We start from the raw sequence: 21808 nt of genomic DNA on the forward strand, positions 1-21808 counted from the left end.
AGAGGAGCTGCTGGCTGCAGAGCACTTCACCGTGGGCAGCATCACCATAGATCCCATCAGTATGCAGCTGGGACGCCATGATCAAACCACTGGGTTGCATCAACTCAATTCACCAGCTATATGCAAAGCAGCATTCAGCAAGGTACTTTCTACTAAACAGTCCACCTATTTATTGATTTGCTGCTTTGGTATGTAAGCATTAGAGATATTTAATTAATGTCTAATTTTATTTTCTGTCTCTCTTTAGGTGGAACTTGCTGAAGAAAACCCGTCTTGAAATAAGTCTGAGACTTAACTGGACGACCACTTGTATGACATATTGTCATAAACCTCCACTGGATTTAAAGAAGAGTGTGAGTAAAGGCAACTAAAGGACATCTTCTCAGATGTTATTTTCATATGCAACACTTTCCCATCCTGAAAAGCTTAGTTAAAGATCATGTAGACATTCTTTTATTTTTCCTTTCTGCAATTTTGTCAGCTGGGTTTTACGTTACACTGATGTCTTAATTTGAGAAAAAGTACTTTTTAAGAATCTGACAGCATTTACACTGACATAGATCTGTTTATCTTCTAATATTGTGTCTACATTTTAAAAATGAGCACATAATGCCATTGTCACTGCAAATATCAGCAGTTTCTATAGGAACCCTTGATATTCAAAGTCATCACCTTCCCACAAGCTAACGCTATAAGGCAGGCTGAGCCATGAAAAAGAGGCTGCATGAGTTCAGGCCAATTACTTTTTGTTCTTGCAATTAGATTTTCATTTTAAAAAAAAGCACACTACACTTGGCAGTTACACATCAGAAGGATTTTTAAATGCAAGTGTGGAAATAGACAAAAGTTCGAGCTCACCAGATTTACTACTTTAGTTTTCAGTTCAGCCTTCTGACCTCAGTGACCATGGTCTCTCACAGATCCACCAAAGGGGCATCCAAAGCTCGACGGGACCACATCAGTCATGAGATCAAGAACATGCGTGCTCTGCTGCCCATCACCCTGGAGGACCAGGAGCGACTCTCGTACCTTCACTCCATGGCCGTCATCTGTACCTACATCAGGAAGTCTGTCCAGGGTAAGTTTTCATACAGCAGTCATCCTTTAATGCCTTTGAACTTTTAATCTGCATTCAGCCTGCATCGCTGTCAAACAAAATGGGACTAAATCTTCAGTACCCTTGAGACCATATCAAAAAGTAACAGATGTGATAACCCGCAGAGATGCATGCTGTATAAGCAAAGCTGAACTCACTCTTTCCTCTCTATGGGCTCCCAGCTGGAGAGCGATCACACTGCTCTCTGCCACATGAGGTCTTTCTTCAAGCCTTGCACGGCTTCATCCTCGTCTCCACCGCACAGGGCAGGCTGGTGTATGTGTCAGAAAATGTAGCCGAGTATCCCGGGGTTTCCATGGTGAGCCTTTTTGTTAGCTACATTGTGTTTTCAGGTGTAATGTTGCAGCACTTTTAGTTTCTGAATCTTTGGGAGCTAATGGGAAATATTGTCTTTTTCCACAGCTAGATGCACTGCAGGGAGATGCAGTATAAGACATGGACTCCAGTGCAGGGATCTGTCATGGTGCTGGATCTATAGTTGAGCCATATGGAGAGTGCCAGCCCATTAGCTGGAGCAGGAGGAGGTCAGCCATGACATTCTGATGGATGAGCATGCATACACAGATCAGGGGCTGTGCTCTACTCTCTGCTCAGAGACCGGGCTCACCTGTCACCATTCACCCTCAGACTCCCTCTCTGCAGCCACTCAAACCTTTTGACCAGCCATCCTTTGACACGCTCAGTAGCCACACTCCACCCACCTCATCATCGCCATCCTGTGATTTCAGAGATGATACATCTGACGCTCGCTTAGTTCCAGACTGTCTCTCTGTGTCCGACATGTGTGAGAGCCCAGCGGACTGTGCTCTGCATCCAGATGATTTCGGCCTTCTGTTGCAGCCACTTTGAGGCAGCTTTGTCCAACTGCATCATGATACTCCTGACTTATCCACACATACCAATCTTCTACAGCCACAGAAGCTGGTTCTTGATGTTGGCCTGTTAGACAGCTTCATTAAAGATCTAAACATGTTCACAAGGAAAAGCAGCATATTGAGCAATACCAGCTACCATCTAGCAGCAGTGTATAACAGGAATGGGGCCCATCCCCATCAGAAGCTGCTGGCTGCAGAGCACTTCACCGTGCAGCATCGCCATAGATCCCATCAGTATGCAGCTGGGACGCTGTGATCAAACCACTGGGTTGCATCAACTCAATTCACCAGCTATATGCAAAGCAGCATTCAGCAAGGTACTTTCTACTAAACAGTCCACCTATTTATTGATTTGCTGCTTTGTTATGTAAGCATTAGAGATATTTAAGTAATGTCTAATTTTATTTTCTGTCTCTCTTTAGGTGGAACTTGCTGAAGAAAACCCGTCTTGAAATAAGTCTGAGACTTAACTGGACGACCACTTGTATGACATATTGTCATAAACCTCCACTGGATTTAAAGAAGAGTGTGAGTAAAGACAACTAAAGGACATCTTCTCAGATGTTATTTTTATAAGAAACTTATTCCTGAATGTAGAGCTAAAGCTCATGTAGATTTTGTTTTCCTTGGGCTTCACTCAAAGTATTGACAGGTGTCACAATCCTGTAGGTAGCAAACTGAAATGTCATATGTGCCACCAGCTACAGGCTGAGACATCCGTCATCTTCTATTCTTCTATTACATCAAGAAAACAAATATCAGTAAAAGACATTTCAAGGAAATCTTCGCTAAAATGTCGTGTCTGCAAGCAACTTGTGCTTGTGGGTTTTATACTGTCCCAACACTATGGATAAAACCTGCTGTCAGCTGCGTTTTGTTTTGCTAAAGTCTTTTTTTAATAAAAATATACTTGAAAAACAAAATAAAAGTATGTGAGATCATTCACCCTGCTTTATCGCCCTAGTTTTTTTTTTAACACAAATTGGGTTTTTTTTCTTTGTATGCCATTAAAACTTTCATACTGTCATAGTTAAAGATGTTAGACAAGATGAAGCTACCTCAGTGGTAAAGCTAAATCCATTCAAAGTCTGAATTTTGTGCCTTAAATTGTGTTATTCCCTGCATATTCAGAACTCTGAGTCATTCCTGCGGTTTGCTTCAGAAATATTTGAAATGTAAATAAATCTAAAGAAAATCAGAGGCTTTGTTGTTTATTCATTATAACACAGAGTTAATAAAGAGGACTGCCCACGTTCTCAAAGTTTTGCTGAATGCAGTTAAGGGGCCTATAGTAGATATTTAAGAGGTAATATATAAAAACGTTGAAACTTTATTTTTAATGAGAGAAAGACGTGTGCACATTACTGAGATGCCCTCTTACACATCACAGGTCGCCCTTCTTTATTATCAGAGCTGCCTGGTGTAGCTGGACGCTTGCAGTGACCTGAGTGGACCAAAAGCTTTGTGTTGTAAAAGATACTGAAGCACCCTTTACAGCTAGAAAGACTGTTGATTTGGAGGTCCATCACCAGAAATGACCTTTCATACTACACTTTATTATGTAAGCCATCATTATAAAATATTGACTAGTGCAGGCACAAAACGCATCTTTATGGAATAACAGTTATTTATCACAAGAGGGCCTACTGAGTACTTTGTAGCCAATCAGACCACAGCACATTGTCTACTGGGCTCTTCGGGGCTCCATTGATTTTTACATCTTGTGGGCAGTGACACCAACAAGAGCACATAAACTGTGCACAGTGAAATCAGTTACAGATTTAGGTTGATGTGCAGAGTCGATGAATAAATGCGCATTTATGTGACTGATGGATCGCGGAGGTTAAAAGCAGAAACGATTTGCATGCATGCACAAACGTGGGGGAGAAAGCTCGCGGGGAGGCACTACAGGCATGCATCTAATACAGTGTTCATGTTTCTGTCATGAGACTTAGATTCACCACTAGATGGAGTGATAACTCCAACACCTTTGTCTTAACACAGACACTACGTGCTGTTGGTGTTACACTACTTAAATAAGCAAATAAAGAGGAGTGTGTATGGCAATGAGAGCACAGAAGGACATCAGTTCGGTCCATTCATGAGCAAAGAGTCCAGGTGCCGAGCGTTATCCACGGAGACCCAATTAAGAGTGATGTCTGTTGAAGGGTACAATGGCAAATAAAGTTCCTAACAAGTCCCCACATCTGCTGTGCTCCAGTCTCCCCGCATCGCTCAGCAGCACCTGAAACATCAGTGATTTCCCCGAGGCACGGTGACACTAACATCGCGGCTTTGGCGCATTTGTCCACACCAAGCAGACTGCAAAAAATATAAACCCTTTTCATTTCACCGACACACACAATGAACACTCCAAGCACTCCCATGTCTCTGCAGATTACACAGCTCAGCAGTAAAGTCAGTTTGGCACTCTTCTGTCGCTGTGGTTACACACTTCCAATAAGCTCAGGCTGTGCGCTCTGTTTTTATTCCATCTGTGAAAATCGACACAAACAACATTATTATTATATTATTATTATATTATATATAAAAAGTAGATGCAGTTGTAATATTAGATTAGTGTCTCATGGTGTGAGGGGAAATAGCGATGCAAAGTAATGGCACACACTGATGATGTCAAAGCAGAAGCGAGAGAGATGAAAAATCAAGACGCAAACACGCATATACAGACACAGGCTATAAGCAGGGACGCACTCACTTTATCTATTACTCAGATCACTTAATCACATAGGCCACCCTGCTATCTCTCTGATATTAAATTAAGATGAAGTGTGGTGAAATTAACAGAATCCATGCCTCACAGGAGTGGTGAAGTAATGTAGGTGTCTGGCAGTGGAAGTGAAAGATGAAACACGTTCGGGTGATGCTGTGATTCATATCTAGGATCTGAGAGTGTTACTGAGGCTGGAGGTACCGCACGGTGGAACTGACAAAAGAGAAACGGAGGCAAAACTGTCATCTGCCTTACTTCAGTAGCTCATAAAGTGCTGTCTCAGGTGGATGGCTGGAGGGCGGATGCTTGGAGGCGGGAAGGTGCAGGGGTGCATTTGAACAAAGCAACTCATGGATGGGATTCGTCTCCAATCCGTGCCTCCCACAGAAAGCCAGTTTCTCATATCCCCCCCTCACCCGTGGCTTCTCACAATAATTGCCTCGTTTGCTTGCAAAAGAAAAAAAAAAAACTCTCCAAATTGAAACTCTAGCTGATTCCAGGAAACAGGGCCTCAGGTGGCACGGCCGTGTCTTCGTTTATTTACAGGCTTTATGCTTTTATTGTTGCTGCAACCAACGCTCGAGAGCTCTGTATTGGAAGCTTATCTCTGGCTATACGTGTGTTTTGAAATAGATGAGGATGTGGCGAGCCACCCGGCTACAATGATTTGTCCATTTTGCTCTGGGATTGTTTGGCAGATGGAAACGGTGACACAAACCGAAGCCACCAAGGTCACAGAGAGGTGCTGCAAGCTGTCTTGAGGGACACCCATGCCGTTATTACGTGTTAACCCGAAACTGGCTTTTTATTCTAGTCTAATTTATTTTCTCTTCGTCTCCATGTACGAAGCAGCTCGCTTTGACTACATGACATTTTCATCTATAACACTGTTGCCCCATATTTCAAAAAGAGGCAAAATCACCTGACTGGTCCTGGTTCAGTCACAGCACACTGACACTGTAACTGGGTTAAACAAAAATACTCAAAATAGGCCGCAGCCTGTTCCTTCAGCACTCCCCTCCCGTTTGTCCTGTTGCTATGCCTGAAACCACAGCTCTGATTCAACACTGGATCCCAGTCATGAACAGTCAACATATCCTGCTGATATTCAACAGAGAAAGGCCAACCAGCCGGGGAGCAGAATACAAATGGCGGCCTAACAGTGGATCCTACTTGCATATGAATGATTGTTTCATTTTCTACTGTTCTCTTTCAGGGAAGAGATTGCTGCTCGAGGCAGAGCACCTGTCCTCAGAGGAGAGATAAGCATCCCACGGCGGCAAGATTTGATAAACATGTTATTCTTTGTTGATGGAAATTCTTGTGTACTAAAAAATAAAAATAGTTCTAAAAAAAATTCCATTAGGGAATTTAGAATACATGCATAGATAGTGTATAGTGCTTTACAGCAGTCCCAAACAGATTTCCACGGGTTTAAATTGAAGCTCTTTACTGTGCAGAAGCAATACTACTGGTATTAGGGAGGTAAGGTCTCCTGGTATATTCTGTATTTACCTCCATAAACTCAGACTCAAGCATTCAGAAAAGCAATGATCTGTGCAGGAATTTCAATACACATTTGCTCATAGGTAGATCTCCACGACACAGTCTGATTTTCCGAGCAGCGCCGTTGTCCTTGCAGTAATGTGGATGTTTGAAGTAAGCGATGAAGACGCTGGTAATGCTTGTAATTTTCCGCATGTGCACCACGCGTATTATATATGTACACAGGGCATGCATGATTAACGAGTTTATCCCTCTACCTCTTCACAATCTCAGGGTTCGAAGTAAATAAACGTGAAAGAGTGCATTTTTTGCAGGGTTCACAGAAGATTGAAAGATGATTTTAAAAGCAATTAAATGTGATGCAATTAGAGCCTTAACATGAGCTAGTTCATTTTTTAATAAGAGTTGAATGAAAAAAGGAGTCAAAGTAAAAAAACAAAAAACAAAAAAAACTCATGCATAGCTAAATATATTTAATCCAATAATGCAAATCAGTTTCATAAAAGAGTTACTGTGGACAAATTTATATAGTGCTGATTAAGAGTAATCAGACTATTTTCAGTGATGTTGAATTTATTCATAAACAAGTGAAATGAGTTAGTATATTAAGCTGTGCACAAAACCAGTAACTTTCCGAAGTTTGAGTAGCTCCTATGGCAGGTTAAGCTGTTGCAGAGATTGGGTGTAATCACTGTAAAATCTCAATTTTTGTGTCTGGGGTATCCAAGATAATCTGACTGATTAGATGTAGCTCTCTAACTAGGGAATGAAAATGCAAGAGTTTGGCCACATATGGTAGTGTCATCACCTTTTAAAAAAAGAAAAACACAGCCAGGGTTGATAATATAATTGCTGAAACTGCTCCGATTGACAAGATGGCGCCGGTGTGTGTGGCTGCTCGTCTGTCACTGCCAAGTTTGTTCCTGTTTATGTTATTTCTAATTTGTGTCATCCATGAAACAAAGTCTCTGCTGAGGTATGATCGCCAGACACTATTGGACCTCAAACCTGTGGTCCAAAATATTGTGTCCTTTGGAGCTGGTGGGCAGCAACCCCTGCCCCCATTTCGATCTGAAACCCCAGGTTACCTGTACCGGGTTCCCACGCTACCTTCCCGGCGAAAGCGTTATCGTCGCCGGGGTAAACGAAGCGGTCGTCTGGTGAAGCTAAAGGTTTATCTAACGAATTATCCTGCTGCTTTCCGACCAGTGCATGGATTCTTGCCAAGGCTGTTTGCATGTCGGCGTTTTCTGGATCCTGTTGATGCCTGTTTGGTGCCTGTGGTCGGCTTTGATGATGATGCTCCTCGGCCCCGCTGCCCATGCCCTCCCAGGCTAAACCTTCTCTGTCAACATTATCGGAACCTGAGATCGCTGCGGTGGGTTTCTGGACCTCATGAACCCCGAGCGCCAACTCCAGCTCCCGCTAGGATTGGCCTGGTGAATGCCAGATCACTTTTAAACAAAACTTTTATTCTTCGGGACTTCTTCAGTTCCCGTGATCTGGATTTCCTGTGTGTGACTGAGACGTGGCTGAGTGTTGGTGAGTCCAGTGCTCTATCTGAACTTTTACCTGCGGATTGTTGAACTGCACTTAATTGGTTTAGGTCTTATTTGTCAGATAGAACTTTCTCTGTTAGCCTTCTCGGTTATGAATCGTCTTCTGCTCCTCTGTCATGCGGCGTCCCGCAGGGCTCAATTTTAGGGCCACTGCTCTTTTCACTGTATCTATTGCCTCTGGGTTCTATCCTTAGGAGGCATGGGATCTCATTTCATTGTTATGCCGATGACTGCCAAATTTATTTGCCACTAAAACACAAGGATGCCACCTCCATAAAACCTCTTTTGACATGTCTAGATGAAATTAAAGCTTGGTTGGCTCTAAACTTTTTAAATTTTAATGAAAAGAAAACAGAAGTGTTGGTGTTTGGACCCAGTGGTCCCTGTGAGTCCTCCTCTGTTGTTTTAGGATCCCTGGAAGTCTATTTTAAACCTGTTGTTACTGACCTTGGTTTTAAGTTGGACAGTGATTTTAAATTGGACAACCAAATCAGAGCAGTGGTGAAGTCCAGTTTTTATCATTTAAGGCGACTGGCAAGAGTAAAATCTTTTCTCTCGAGGCAGCATTTCGAAACAGTGATCCATGCTTTTATTTCTTCCCGCCTGGACTACTGTAACTCACTTTATGTGGGGGTCAGTCAGTCATTGCTCTCACGTCTGCAGCTGGTTCAAAATGCGGCTGCACGACTCCTAACAGGAACTCGAAAAAGAGAGCATATAACCCCCGTGCTAGCCTCTCTGCACTGGTTGCCTGTGTCTTTTAGAGTTAATTTTAAACTTCTTATGTTTGTTTTTAAATGTCTTCATAGTCTTGCCCCGCCTTACCTCTCTGAGCTTCTTCATCCCCACATACCCTGTCGGTCTCTCAGGTCAGCTGACCAGCTGCTCCTGGAGGTACCGAGATCCAGGAGGAAGCTCAGAGGGGACAGGGCCTTCTCTATCGTGGCTCCTAAATTATGGAATAATTTGCCCATGCACGTTAGAGAGGCCCCTTCACTGTCCACTTTTAAATCACGTCTTAAAACCCACTTTTATTCCTTGGCTTTTAACCTCAGCGAGACTTAGTTTCTCTTTTAATTGAAGTAGTTATGATTTTACTCTTATTTTATTTGGTTTTTACTTATATCTTATGTAATTTTATTTTATAGTTCAAATGTACAGCACTTTGTGTCAGCTGTGGTTGTTTTTAAAGTGCTTTATAAATAAAGTTGATGATGATGATGATGAAACACAAGTGCAGGCTAGTTAATGAAGTCATATTGGGATGGATGGAAAAGACTGAAGTGGAAGCATGCTGGCAGCAGGAAAACTGATGGTGTGGATCGTGGGCAGAATGGGATCCAGGGACCTGGAAGTTAAACTACATTGGAGAAGCAGACGGGTACTAGAAGGACTGGGATTCAGGCAAACACAGGAGCAGAAGACAAAATGATAAGAGCTCAGATGATAGCAAGAAACGTGACAGACTGCACAAGCAGAGTCTATGTGCTGGTAGTGTGTAGGGGGAAGAGCAGAGTATTTGAAGCAGGCTTGATGATTGTGATGTAGTGCAGCTGCTGATTCTCTCCTCCAGCTCGAACACACCTGTCTTCACTCCTACAATCAAGCGCTCAGATGAGAGAGAGAGGAACTCCAGGCAAGTGTGGAGGAAGTGGAGGCAGAGGATGTAACAATAAAACCTTTAAATCAATCCTGAAACAGACAGGAAGCCAGTGGAGGGAGGATAGCACTGGTGCCTCATGGTCATACTCTTGTTGGAAAATGAGCAGCCATGTTTTGTGTCACCTGTAGACAGTAGGGAAGTCATTACTTTGCACTTACACACACAGAATTACAGCAGTCTTACTGAGTGGTATTAAAAGCAGGTGTAACTTTCTCAAAGTCATTGTGAGAGAAATGGGCATTTACCTCTGTGGAAAGTCTTAACTGAAAACAGCAGCGCTGACAAGCGATCTGATCTGTTTACTGACTTTGAAGGAGGTATTGCAGATCATGCCAAGGATTTTCACAGAATATCGATTGCATGAGGCCAAAGGGCCAAAAATCAGACAATATATCAGATCAAATGAGGAAAAAGCTCTAGCTGTTGATGAGCACAACACTAGAGTTTTAAAAAAGGTCATCTGGTTGTTTTCAGCTTATGTGTTTACTGCTTTAAAAGGCCATAAACTAAAGCTGAAAACATCAGACAGTGTTTGCGAAACATAAAGCCCTCTTAGCTAATGTCGCTACAATAGGAGGTCCCAAGGCCCAAAAAAGCTGCACAGTGTTGCTAAAGTCAGCCTATACTCAGCCTATACCTTAACTTAAACTCTAAAACATTGATGGGTAAAGTTATTTTGTGCAGTTCACAAGAAGCATTAATACTGGCTCTTTCGCCATCTCGATTTGCGCTCCTGTCTTTCCATCATAAGTCTCGCTTTCAGTCTGTTTCAGTCACGAGCTATAGCCTACCTCTTCCCTGACTCATGTTCTCAATCAGTTTCTCCTTTGGTTCAACTCTCATTTCCCATTATGTACTCATGTGTTTGCTGCAGTCATTATTCACTCCCATGTGTGGTTCAAAGAGGAAGCAGTTTTCAATTCATATCTGACCGTGGAAGGAAAGAACTAATTCTTGCAGATAATATGTTAACAGATATGCTATTTCATTTGAAGACGTACTTATAGGCCCATGGAGTTTCACACACAGTCTGTAAAAACAAATCGTCAAGAACTGCAGATCCTTAGGAGAAACTATTCCTTTCAATTTTTTCCTCCGGACTTCTGAGCAGTTTAAATATCTTTACGGTTGTAATCTTTATTATAAGGATATGATGGTAGCATTCTGTCAGGACAAGAAAGACAACCAGAAAGCGATCTCTCCTCTTTCATCTCAGACAGCGCTGCCATTAAACTTCTTGTCTGTTTGCCTTCATCCGTTACATTACTGCCATCTTGTGGCCACAGTCAACTATTGTTGCTGAAAGCTGCACTTCTCTTGTGCTCTTAGGAAACTGTAGGTGTCTCTGTTTTACAGGCGTGTCCTTTTCCCATTAACAATGAGCAGAGATGCCAGTAACTTTTTTTCCTGGCGGTTTTTAGCATGTGCATCTCTGCTTGCCTTTCTTTAAAAGTCACCGCAGACCACTGGGATGTAATGCTAAAGCAGCGTTAGCCTTTCTCAAGTAAGCTTTCTTACCATTTTTTCCATCTTTACTTGTTCTAAGACTATTTAGCAGCACAACTCGAGTTGTAGCTGAAATTCTATTGCATGACATATAACACAAGGACTAAAGGGCAGGCTAGACGAGCACAGAAAGCTTGCTGAAGATGTGATTTGCCACATCTTTAAAATACTGCTATAGCATTACTTTAATGCTCTAGCGTCCTCTTAATGATAGTAATGTGTTGTGAAGTCTTTTTGTATTCTTGCCAGTTTGCTTTGTTGTATTTGAGTAACCGTAGCCTACAGTTTGTATTGTTATCTAGTAATTGTGGTTTAGCCTTTCTAAATAAAATGAGACAATGTGCAGTGGGAGGGGAACTCAAATACTAACCGATGAAAGCATTCACACAAAAATCGATTTCACTTTCATCCAGATAATTATTTACAAATCAGTCACCATCACTGGGAAGTAAAGTAGTAGTTTCAAAAACTTTTCATGACACATCATCAAATATATTATAGGAAAGTACAAAAAATAAATAACCTGCATGTTACCTGGGGCAACATTGTGCTGTAATTGCAAAAGACCACGGAAGTATTTTGTAATGGATTTAAAATAATATGTAATTCCCATTCTCTACTCACACATATTAGGAAATGGAGTGATGATGAGATGTCATATGGTGATGAGGACAATAAGGTCACAGTGATCTGGCAGAGTGAGAGTGAAAGTGAAGATGGAAACGGAAGTACCACAATAGCAGGAAATCAATGGGAAGAAGTTCTGAATGAGAAAGAGGGAGAAATTCAGTACTAGAGTAAGATGATTGGAGATTTCATTGCATGTCATATTCAACTCTTTCTACATCATATTACTTTTTTTTTTAAGTAGAATATTTTGTCCAATACATTCAAACGAAGAATTAAAAAAAAAAAAAAAACATGGGGTGGGGGGTGTTGGATACTGAAGAGGAACAGCTTGAAAAAACATCCAAATATTGTATATCCAAACATATAGAACTAAAAAAGTCAACTTTTGCTTGCTTTGATCAGAAATAGATGTATGATTGATATCCTTATTTCAGAGAAATTGCTTTCTAAACTTTTATAATCAGTGAGGAAGGTGATTTTTGTGTATATGTTCATGCAATTAAATGTTGCTTTCATTAAACGTGAAATGTGCAGCACATAAACAAACAGTGCGTCTAGTTTTTAATGTGTTTGGCAGGGATGGGTATCGTTTAAAATTTAAACGATACCGGTGCCAAACCGGTACTTTTGAAATGGTGCCGGTGCTTAAACGGTGCTCGAACCAGTCCTTAATGAATGGAGAACACAAAATTGGTCCAAAAACCTCTCATGTTTAGCTGTTTGTTTGTAAAAAGATAACAATGTTAGCCTTTTCTGCAGCTATGGGGGATTTATGGTATCACTCTTGGCTGGAAGCAGTGCTTAAACAATGGAAAAAACACAAACTGTGTCCAAAAACCTCTCATGTATAACTGTTTTCCACTTTTTCTTTGGTCATTTTAGCTTTTTTGGCCAGGGTGAAGGGAGTATCTGCCATTAGACAAGAAGACAGCCGCATGTAGCTATGATGGTGTTTGCTAGTTCACCTTTCATGCATTAGTGTAATAAGTGGTTAGCCTACTCAATGTAAATTACACATTAACAACATTAAGCTACTCACGCAGAGAAGAACGGCTGCTGCTGCCATCATCATTTCTGCTACACTGGCAGGGCTAGGGGCCAGGACTCTCCTCTTCGGGTTTTTGGGGGATGTTGCTAACTCCGGGTCCGATAACAGGCACCACACCCGCAGTAGATGTGCTCGGTGTGAGGTCTCGCAGCCAGCTATCAAATACGGTGCATTTCTCGGCTTTAAAAAACCCCCGCTATGCATCACCAGGTGTTTCATCGGATTTGAGGTGTTACCTCCTTTGACAGTATCACCTTAAAGCACTTGTTGCAGGCTGCTGAGTTTGCATATTTTGCTGTGAAGTACAGCCAGACTTTTGACCGCTTGGCCTTGGGCATTTTAATCTGTAGCTCTGCTCTAAAAGCGCATACGTACCTGGACCCGCCTACTATCCATGGAAACGTAAAATGATTGGCTAGAATCTAAAGTGTATCACAGCTCAGGGAAAAAAAAGCACCGAAATAAAGCACCGAAATGTGCGCTGCTTTTCGGTCTGGTTACTACCGTTTATTTCAGAACCGTTTATTTCCATCCCTAGTGTTTGGTTAGAACAAAAATTTTCTTTCAATAAATAGAAATCTTTCTTCTGCATGAACAGATCAAATGTTTCAGTTTGTGCATTATGGTATATTGTTGCCTTGAGGCAATACATTTTAAATAAATGTAAAAAAAAAAGAGATAGATAGATATATATTGTTATAGTGTTATAGCTATTTTTACAACTATGTTTCCTACTGCTATTATTTGTATTGACAACATATAAGCAGGGAGCTGCGTGACTGCTATGTAATTAATATATGATGCATAAGGAGTGATATATGGGGGGATCGATATTGCATTATTGTATTATGACTTTGTTATGTACATTACAGTGACAGCTTATGACCGTTTAAATACATAACAATTTGAACACATTCACAATGTTCCTGAATAACAAACAAATTGTGTTCCTTTTTCACAACTGTTTTCTTAAGCTTTTATCTAATTGAAGGTCACTGTGGGCATACAGGGTGAGAGGTACATCCTGGGCTGGTTGTCAGTTTGTCCCAGGAGCAGAAGTAGAGATTGCCAGGGATGAAGCTAGCTCACAGAGTCACATTCACATTCCTGTACTGTATGCCTGGTTTGCACCATCTCAAACGTCTGCTCCCTCTTTGCCATTAGTTTGTACTTTCATACACGTTTGGCATTTTATGAGTTATTGTCTCTGTTCTTAATCCGCCTTGACTGGCATGAGCGTTCTTTTTTTGCCTTTCTTCTGTGTGACTCTGTGGGTGAGTGGATGATTCTTTGAAATTCATCACAAATCATGGGACCCCTTTCGACGCCCAGATATCTTGGGTTTAGCTCTCATTAATAATTCTGACGGTGTATCTCACTCAAAGGGCATGAAGGCTCAGCTCATGCATAACGAGACAGTATTCAAGTCAAATGTTTCCACATTCTTATTTTAGAATGAATTTTTGTGCATAATTCTTCTAGCTCCAGTCCTTTTAATCTTTTCCTTTGACTCTCTGGAAACCTTTTCATCTACACATTTGGATTTTTCTGAACTGGCACAAAATCTCTGACTTCTGTGTCCATCAGCTGAGGAGTTTTGTTATTATTGAAGATACACGGAGAAAAGAGAAATCCACTGGCTTTTCAGAAAACCGCATTCTCTGCAGGCTACTTTGAAGTTCCGGGGATTAACATAATGTATGTGTTGTGTAGATGTTAATATTTCTGAATGATTTCAGACAGTGCTCTGTAAAGTGTAGTGACACGGTAAAACAAAAGGAGCCAAAGTCTTCCCATTACAGAGAAAAAAAAGCCTCCCCGTCTGAGCGAGCTCAGATCACCCACGAGAAAAACTTTGGGTGGCAGTGGGGACAGAGGAAAGCTCTTGTGGTTTCAGCACTCTGCAAAACAAACTGAGCCTGGCGGTGGTCGCTGTGTAACTGTGTGGGTGATCTGAGAGGTGCTGAGAAGACAACGTGGGGAAGAACGACCCTGTACCATAATGGCACTCGTGCATTTTTTTCCCCCATTTTTTTCTTTATTGAATCACTCGACCTTCTGCAGAACAGGTAAAACTTCGCTCCACTGCTGCTCAACATGGCTTCATGCATCCATTTTTTATTTTCTCACTTTTCCTCTAAAACACACGCTGGGCGGCAGTGGATGAGAGACTCTTGTAGTGTTCCAGATGAACATTATTACCTTTTTACTGTATCACAATAAGGTATTTCATCATATTGCAATCAAGTGTTCCTGAATTCAAGCACAAAGAACATTGACAAATATTACCATGGAAACTGTAAAGCACTCAGACCACTGTATATACAGGTTCATAGACTTATTCTTGGTAGCCTGGACTACATTATTATTATAGATTATCCTTGATGTTATAAATAACCTGATTTTATTAAACAAGGAAAATCCGGCCGTTAAGTGATGTTGTGACGAATCCTACTTCCGGGCCTAAAGTAGTCTGCGTTAAATATGGCTTTTGTGTTGTTAACATGTTTAATGTTTTGTATTTTCTTCTATTTAATCTCAAAGAGCTCCTAAAACAGTCAGTGATCACTGTTGACCTCCCTCGGCTTTTATTACCGCTAATCAGTTATTTAAGCTCAGTTTTTAAAACCTTAGGATGTAACTACAGCCCAGCCCATGCAGCAGTATATGAATGACTAACCTCGTATTGTGGATGGATTATCTCAGTTGTTCTCCTGAAGTTTGGTCCTTTTGCAGCATCCTGCCATGCGATTACATTTGTTCCTGACCACCGAGAACACTCACGTTAACTTTTATCGAGTGGGAAAAAAAGTTAGCTTGTTTATATTATGCTAACATAGCTGTGTCGCTAGCACGTAGCACATCATTATATACCAGCTAGCCAAACTTCAGTAACCCTACAAACGTCACTGCTGTTTAGTTTTCTGTCTTCATTTATGTTGGAAGTGATAACAGAGCTGTACATTTTAATTTGTTTCCAAACCCCGCAGTCAGGACATGCTATATTGTATTTAGATAGAAGCTAGCGAGCTAACTTCCTGCTAACTTCTAACTCCGTTAAATGTCATAAATTCCGTTTTCATGGATGCCTGGATGTTAAACTCAATTGTTACACCTGGTAGAGCAGAACGCTGATCATTTTATTAAAGATGAAAGACTTTAGACAGTTTTTCAACTCTCAGTAATGCCATAGTGATCGTTTGATATATGGACCTGCAGCGGAGTTTAGGCCCAGACACGGCTAGTGACGTCAGACTTAACGACCGGATAGAGAGGATGTTGATTGTTCTTACCTTTGAGCACTAAAGGTCATCTCTTGATCCAGGACCTGCTATGAATTTTAGCAGATAGTCTCTATAAAATGTGCGCTACTACTTCGTCATCAGTCTTAGATCATAACTGGAGCCATAATATGTAGCCTTAATGTAACATGTAGAAGGATTTAAAAGAAGAAGACCCGTCCATTTTGCTGATGAAAATTTTGCTCACTCTGTCTCTCGCTAATGTTGATAATTGGAGACAGCGCATGCCTGGGCGAGAGTTTGGCAGTGCCCGCTCATTGATTCCTTCATTTTACCCTCAGATTAATGCGCTGACTGTGACCCTGGTGACCTCTGGTGTGCAGGGAGCCCAGTCACCTCCTCAGGTCACGCACACCCCTTCTACAGTTGGTATAGTTGGCGAATAACTGTACTACAATCAAAGCTATGTGCAAAGAAAATAGAGTGAGTGATAATTTAGCTCGGGCCGGCTGCCAAATGGAAAATAAAGATGTAATTAGAAATTAAAATGAACATAGATTTGCTATAGTACACATATTTTATTGTGCAGTCCCAGAGCGCACACTTGCACACACTCACACACATGCACAAACAAATGGCTCCGTGGTCTAACAAACAAAAATCAATAACTGTTTCACATAGCTAATCAAACACGATCTGTTTGGATTTTGGACAGCAAAGCAGTTGATTTAAATTGAATAAAGCCTATCCAGTGTTAAAGCAGCAGCGTTACCCTCCTCTTGCTTTCTGAGCTCCATCAGGATATCTAAAATGATTACAGAGGCTACCACCGCGCTCACTTTTTAACATTTCTCCACGCCACCTTGTTGGTATGTTGTTGTCACTTTACTTCCTCGTTCTCTTTCTAATCCGAGGTTTATGACTGTGAATGCACAGTTCGGACGTCTATTGGGAGTTATGATTATGAAAACTGAGGCTTTGACACTAGGATGATTTATAGTACAGTAGTCAGTGAAGGTGTGCTCTGCTCGTGCCACCTGGGGAGATGCCTTCCATCATAGCTCATTTGCATTCACTCGATTTCTGCGCCGACAATGACTCATACCCACTAATGAGGCACCCACAGGACAGGAGAGTGCTCAACCTAGAGTTACACTATTGTTTCATCCTTCACTGAAAACCTGCACGCAGTTCCTCGCCCTCCTCAACTCTCAGTTGTGGATAAGCAGTCATAACCGTTCATTTCAGTCTAACACCCCATAATACCTTTGCCTCTCTGTGAGGCGTGGTGACTGTTCCCAATAACATTACAAAGCCCTGTGGCCCAAGACGCCTTGAAACGTTCCTTTGCCATATTTTGATGTCTCATTTCACCGCTCTACACTTGTAAAGTCACTGCACCTGATGCGTTCGGTCACACTTTATTTATTTCCATTAAAAGGTGCAGGAGTATCCTTTCACTGCGCTAATTTATAACAATTTAATCCTCCAATCTTACAAGCAAAACGCATTAAAGTTCAACACAAATGAGAGGGGGATGTGTCGCCATCAGCGATCAAACCGTCCACACTCCTTTAGAGTTGTCGACTCCAAAAACTATAATTGTCCCAATGACTCGTGACCACATAGGACACCAATTTTTATTTTATCACAGTAAAAAAGCCACTTTCAGTGTAATGAAATAGAAAAGAAGTAATAGAGCAAAAGGAACACGCTTCTGTATATTGAGTATTGCTGGGCCAGTTAGAATTGAGTAACATTTAAGTGTTTTTGCATTAAAAAACTGTCAAATTTACACAGATTCTGTTGATTTTTTTATTTTCCTTTTTCGCATGTTCTGTTTGTGTGTTGGTAGACAGTCATATCCAGGCACTGGGTACACTTTATTTCTTACTTTTCACTTTAGGGATGTCAAAATACATGCTGTAGATAATGAAAACACTGTACTGGCTGAGGTACATTTAATGGAGTCAGCGAGCTATGAGACCTGACTGAATAAGCGGTAACTTGAATGTAAAATTGTTCCCACACCAGAAAAATCTCTGTGCCGGCATTTTTCTTATAACTGTAACACCTTTGCAGAGAGGCAAAACTGTAAGTTTTTCTTGAGAAAAATAAATATTTCTCTGCAATTTGGCATTTGGTTTCACACTCAGTAAGGCACACAAACACTGACGCACGTCTAATTGTGTTTGTGTGAATGGAAAATATTTAATTGATTTTCAGCCACATTTCTACGTGCAAAACTAATTGCAATATGATATTACGACTTTCAGTCAACCAAAGGCAAATTTATTAGTTTTAAATTCAATACGTTGGCTAAAAATAATTCATACGACGATGAGTGCTGAATTTGTGCGTTATTTCTTCTCGGAGTTGTATGTCACAAACAACACTATCAGTGATACATTATCTGCACAGCAGTGGCAGAATGAACAGGAGACAAAGGCAGCGGTTTAATCACTAGAAACCTGTGCACTTTCCCCCTCCTTTGTTCTGTCTTTCTTTGAGCTTATTAAATTTCGCCCTAATTATCAACCAGCTCACAGCCATAAAAAAAACTCCACGAACTCAAAACGAGTGTGTAAATTTATATTTCGGAGTCTAATAACAATGCACTGCATCATTTGAATAATTTCCTCCTCGTATTCTTTTTAGCAGTGATCCTCGGGTCATTCTTCACGGGGGAAATGATCGTCCTTCCTCTTTCTCTTTGAACAATAAACTCCAAAGGCGAGAGCACATTTTAAAGCGTCTCAGTGGGCATTACACATTTCCGTCAGTGATTTATCAGCCAATAAAAGTAATAAATCAAAGTTTTTAGAAGCATTTTGTTACAAAACACACACACATGAACAACAGTGCAAATAAAAATGGGTTTGCGAAGGCTTTTCTGTTCTTAAAAAACCCTCTAGATTTCTTCAAACTGTACATAGTTGGGTTGTCTTCCTAATTTAGGCATCCTTTACTGTATCTAAACTGATTTGTGCTCTCCTGCTGTGTGTGGCCTTTCAGTCACAGTGCCATTACTGGAGGAGAGCTGGCTGTGACTGACAGGTGTAGTGGGTGGTACAGATGTATGTGTTCCCCCGAGCAGAAACTGCAGCAGTCGTCACCGCTCTTCTCCCCCCCCCCTCTCTCTCTTCCATCGATCACAGGCAGTTAGAGCGTGTCTGTCCACATGAAAGGTCACAGGCTCCTGACAGTATTAGCTGCTTACACACATAAAAGCCTGAGGGGAAGCATGTGATGCTCTGGATGTTCACCTTTAGTGCTTTATACGCCACCATAGGGACTGAGCGGAATGGCTTTGGATTGCCTCACCAACGGTGACTTATAAAAAGCAAATGGCTCCACTGAGAAGGGAAATACGGAGTTCATATTACCCTGCCATGTTCTAGCGTTGATGAAATTACTCTGTCCCCTTCAGTTGGCAGCAAGAATCAAGTATTAATTACAGTTAATCAAACTTTGCAGATTATAGGGGAACGTAGAGAGGGTGAAAAATTGAACGGGTGCTCGCCGGCTTCGTTCGAGGCATGTTGGTGCATTTTAAAGTGCTGAACGGCCTTTTTTTGCTGAGGTTGGAATTTTGGAGTATTAGCAAGTTATTAACTTTCTCTAATAGGAAAATCCAGCTCTAGGAATGCAAATGAGGTGAAAGAGCAGTAAGGTGACAATGAGAGCACTGCTCAGCTGCTCATGGGATAATAATGATGTGTTCATTCATGCACAGGGCGAAATGGCCTCTGCGCCCTTCAGCACCAGTCCAACACAGACTTGTCAAAAGTCAATCCAGAAACTTTTTCTTTTCCAATTAGTCTAGATATATAATTGAATGTCACGGTCCATAAACAGTTGTTATTTATTGGGAAAACCACCAAGGGATTCCCACATGAGGCTGACGACAAGGAGATTAGGATTTGGTGTCACCACCTGTATTTGTCTGATTCAGAGTAGTGCTTCTACTCATTTCTGCTCACTTTATCATTGATGCTAATCAATTTGACTGTTCGGCAACCTGGATATGTCCCCGTACTCCGACTGTGTCTGTTTCAGGAGTTTGACCAGTGTTGGATGTAACACATTACTGTAATCACATTACATTTTTCTTGAACTCAGTAACATAAGATGGATTCTTCAGCTATCTGCAGGCGGATAGAAAACCTGTTCACTTATATTACAGTCAGCTGACTTGAAGCCACATGCAGAGAGAAGACGAGAGCAATCTACAATTTTTGAGGAGTTGAAAGACCCCAGAGGGATGTTAAAGCTGAGTGCTGCCAACGCCAGTCAAGAAGCCAGAGTAACAAAGGCAGTTATGAACAGCAAGGCTTGTAGTACTGTAGTCTTCATTTCTACAGTAACATCACTGCGGGCTGGTTTTCAACATTGCTGTGGCTCTGTGTTAAAACCCAGACACATAAAGAAATATCCCGTGTCTGTGCGTGGGACTGTAGCCTAAGGTTTATATGGGTAAATACATATAAGGCCAAGCTGTTAAATAGCACAAAAGTAATGTAACAAGTTGCTTTTTCTAACTAACAACCGCAACACGGGGTTTGCTGTATAGAACAAACTGAAACATCCTGCGTCTGTTTGGGGAATAAGTAAAAGTAAGAATATTGAAGTCGGCAAATCGATAAATTGCTTTGGATGCCCTCATATTTATTCTGCTCAGGCAGCTGAAGCTGTAGATATTTAATAAAGTTAGAAGATAGGTCTTTATGCAGACAGCTAAAAGCACCAAATGAAACTTGATCTCTTGTTAACATTTAGTTAAAAGCCCAGATCACACTCATTTGTGAGCTTCATTAATAACCTCTTGCAGACAGGTCTGTGTGTACTCCACATATTTTGTCTTTTACATGACCAGAATGTTTATTGTGTATATCTTGCAATAATCTAATGGTGCCTATTGTAGTTGTTGTCCATTTCAAACTTTAATAATCCATCAATCGATGATTGATGATTGATGATTGATGATTAATGATTAATGATCCTTAGCCCATTTTGGTTGCCCCCTCCTTTGGGATCTGGTGCCCGACACACAGAAAAATGGTGTGTGTGTTTGTAGCTGTGGCGTTGCTCATCGGGGTTTGGTCATCTTTATTCATGTTTTTATTGATTTTACAGGGATGATTTATTTTGTAATTGTGAACATTTGCAGCGTCAGGTGCATAAATCAGTTTCCTCCACACAAAAGACAAAAGCCACTTGACCAAAATACTTCTATTAGGCATCCAAAATCCTGCTGTCCTCATGGTCCATTGTTTCATTAAAAAAAGACCCTTCTTAGAGGAGTTTTAGTATTGTATATCTCTGTATCATATATATAATTTCTTTTAAAGAAGCCCCCTGAACCCCTCTTTCTACAGAGCCCTCGGGGTGTAATATATAGAAGCAGGTTCCTTTTATCTGTCTTGCTGCTCTTTGTCGTTAGGCAAGAACTGGTAGTCAAGCCTGATTGCAAACAGTAAGCAGTAAAGAATAGCAACAGTACAGCTACTGTAGCTATACTCATAGTGTCAAAGTGTAGTGTAGATTCAACTACAAGTACAGCGATAGTCGTGCATCAAACACAAGCAGTTGTACTTACAACATTGCTGCAGTTTGGTATTTTAAAAGGATGAACAATAAACACGTTTGCAATGTGTGTCTCATTATATCTTTCTATAGCATCTGCAGAGATTTTCCCTAAACCTAAAGTGCATTATAAATGGACCAAAGTGAGAACATTTTCTTTGGCTCAGGGAAATGCAATAAAAATACAGAACAGGAAAAAAACACAACATTGGATAAGGCAGCATTTATTAAAGTTGTAGAACATAAAAAGTTTTGTAAAGTAATGCAGAAGTGTGTGGAGGTAAAATGTAGTGCCTGGGAACACGAGGTAATTTCACACTACACAGTGATCCTATTGGAACT

At 41.1% G+C, this 21808-nt stretch overlaps 1 protein-coding gene across 1 annotated transcript; it reads left to right on the forward strand.

Moving 5' to 3' along the window:
• The first annotated feature begins 35 nt into the window (after positions 1–35).
• On the forward strand, positions 36–2534 carry LOC148099997 (neuronal PAS domain-containing protein 4-like). The gene is made up of 6 exons (XM_087849772.1): positions 36–142; positions 248–353; positions 921–1078; positions 1279–1415; positions 1520–2309; positions 2415–2534. Exons 3-5 carry the CDS (start codon positions 979–981, stop codon positions 1547–1549), a joined length of 267 nt encoding a protein of 88 aa, XP_087705898.1. The 5' UTR covers positions 36–142; positions 248–353; positions 921–978; the 3' UTR covers positions 1550–2309; positions 2415–2534.
• The last annotated feature ends 19274 nt before the right edge of the window (positions 2535–21808 follow it).

The sequence above is a fragment of the Neolamprologus brichardi genome, chromosome 13 (genome assembly GCF_056152115.1).
Source record: "Neolamprologus brichardi isolate AB-2024 chromosome 13, ASM5615211v1, whole genome shotgun sequence".
NCBI classification, from domain to species: domain Eukaryota; kingdom Metazoa; phylum Chordata; class Actinopteri; order Cichliformes; family Cichlidae; genus Neolamprologus; species Neolamprologus brichardi.

What these genes read in the sequence shown, in the direction of transcription:
- LOC148099997 (XM_087849772.1), top strand. Translation starts at nt 979, where the DNA reads ATGCGTGCTCTGCTGCCCATCACCCTGGAGGACCAGGAGCGACTCTCG. An exon ending in CATCAGGAAGTCTGTCCAGG is followed by an intron (nt 1,079 to 1,278) that starts GTAAGTTTTCAT and finishes ATGGGCTCCCAG; the next exon opens with CTGGAGAGCGATCACACTGC. An exon ending in AGTATCCCGGGGTTTCCATG is followed by an intron (nt 1,416 to 1,519) that starts GTGAGCCTTTTT and finishes CTTTTTCCACAG; the next exon opens with CTAGATGCACTGCAGGGAGA.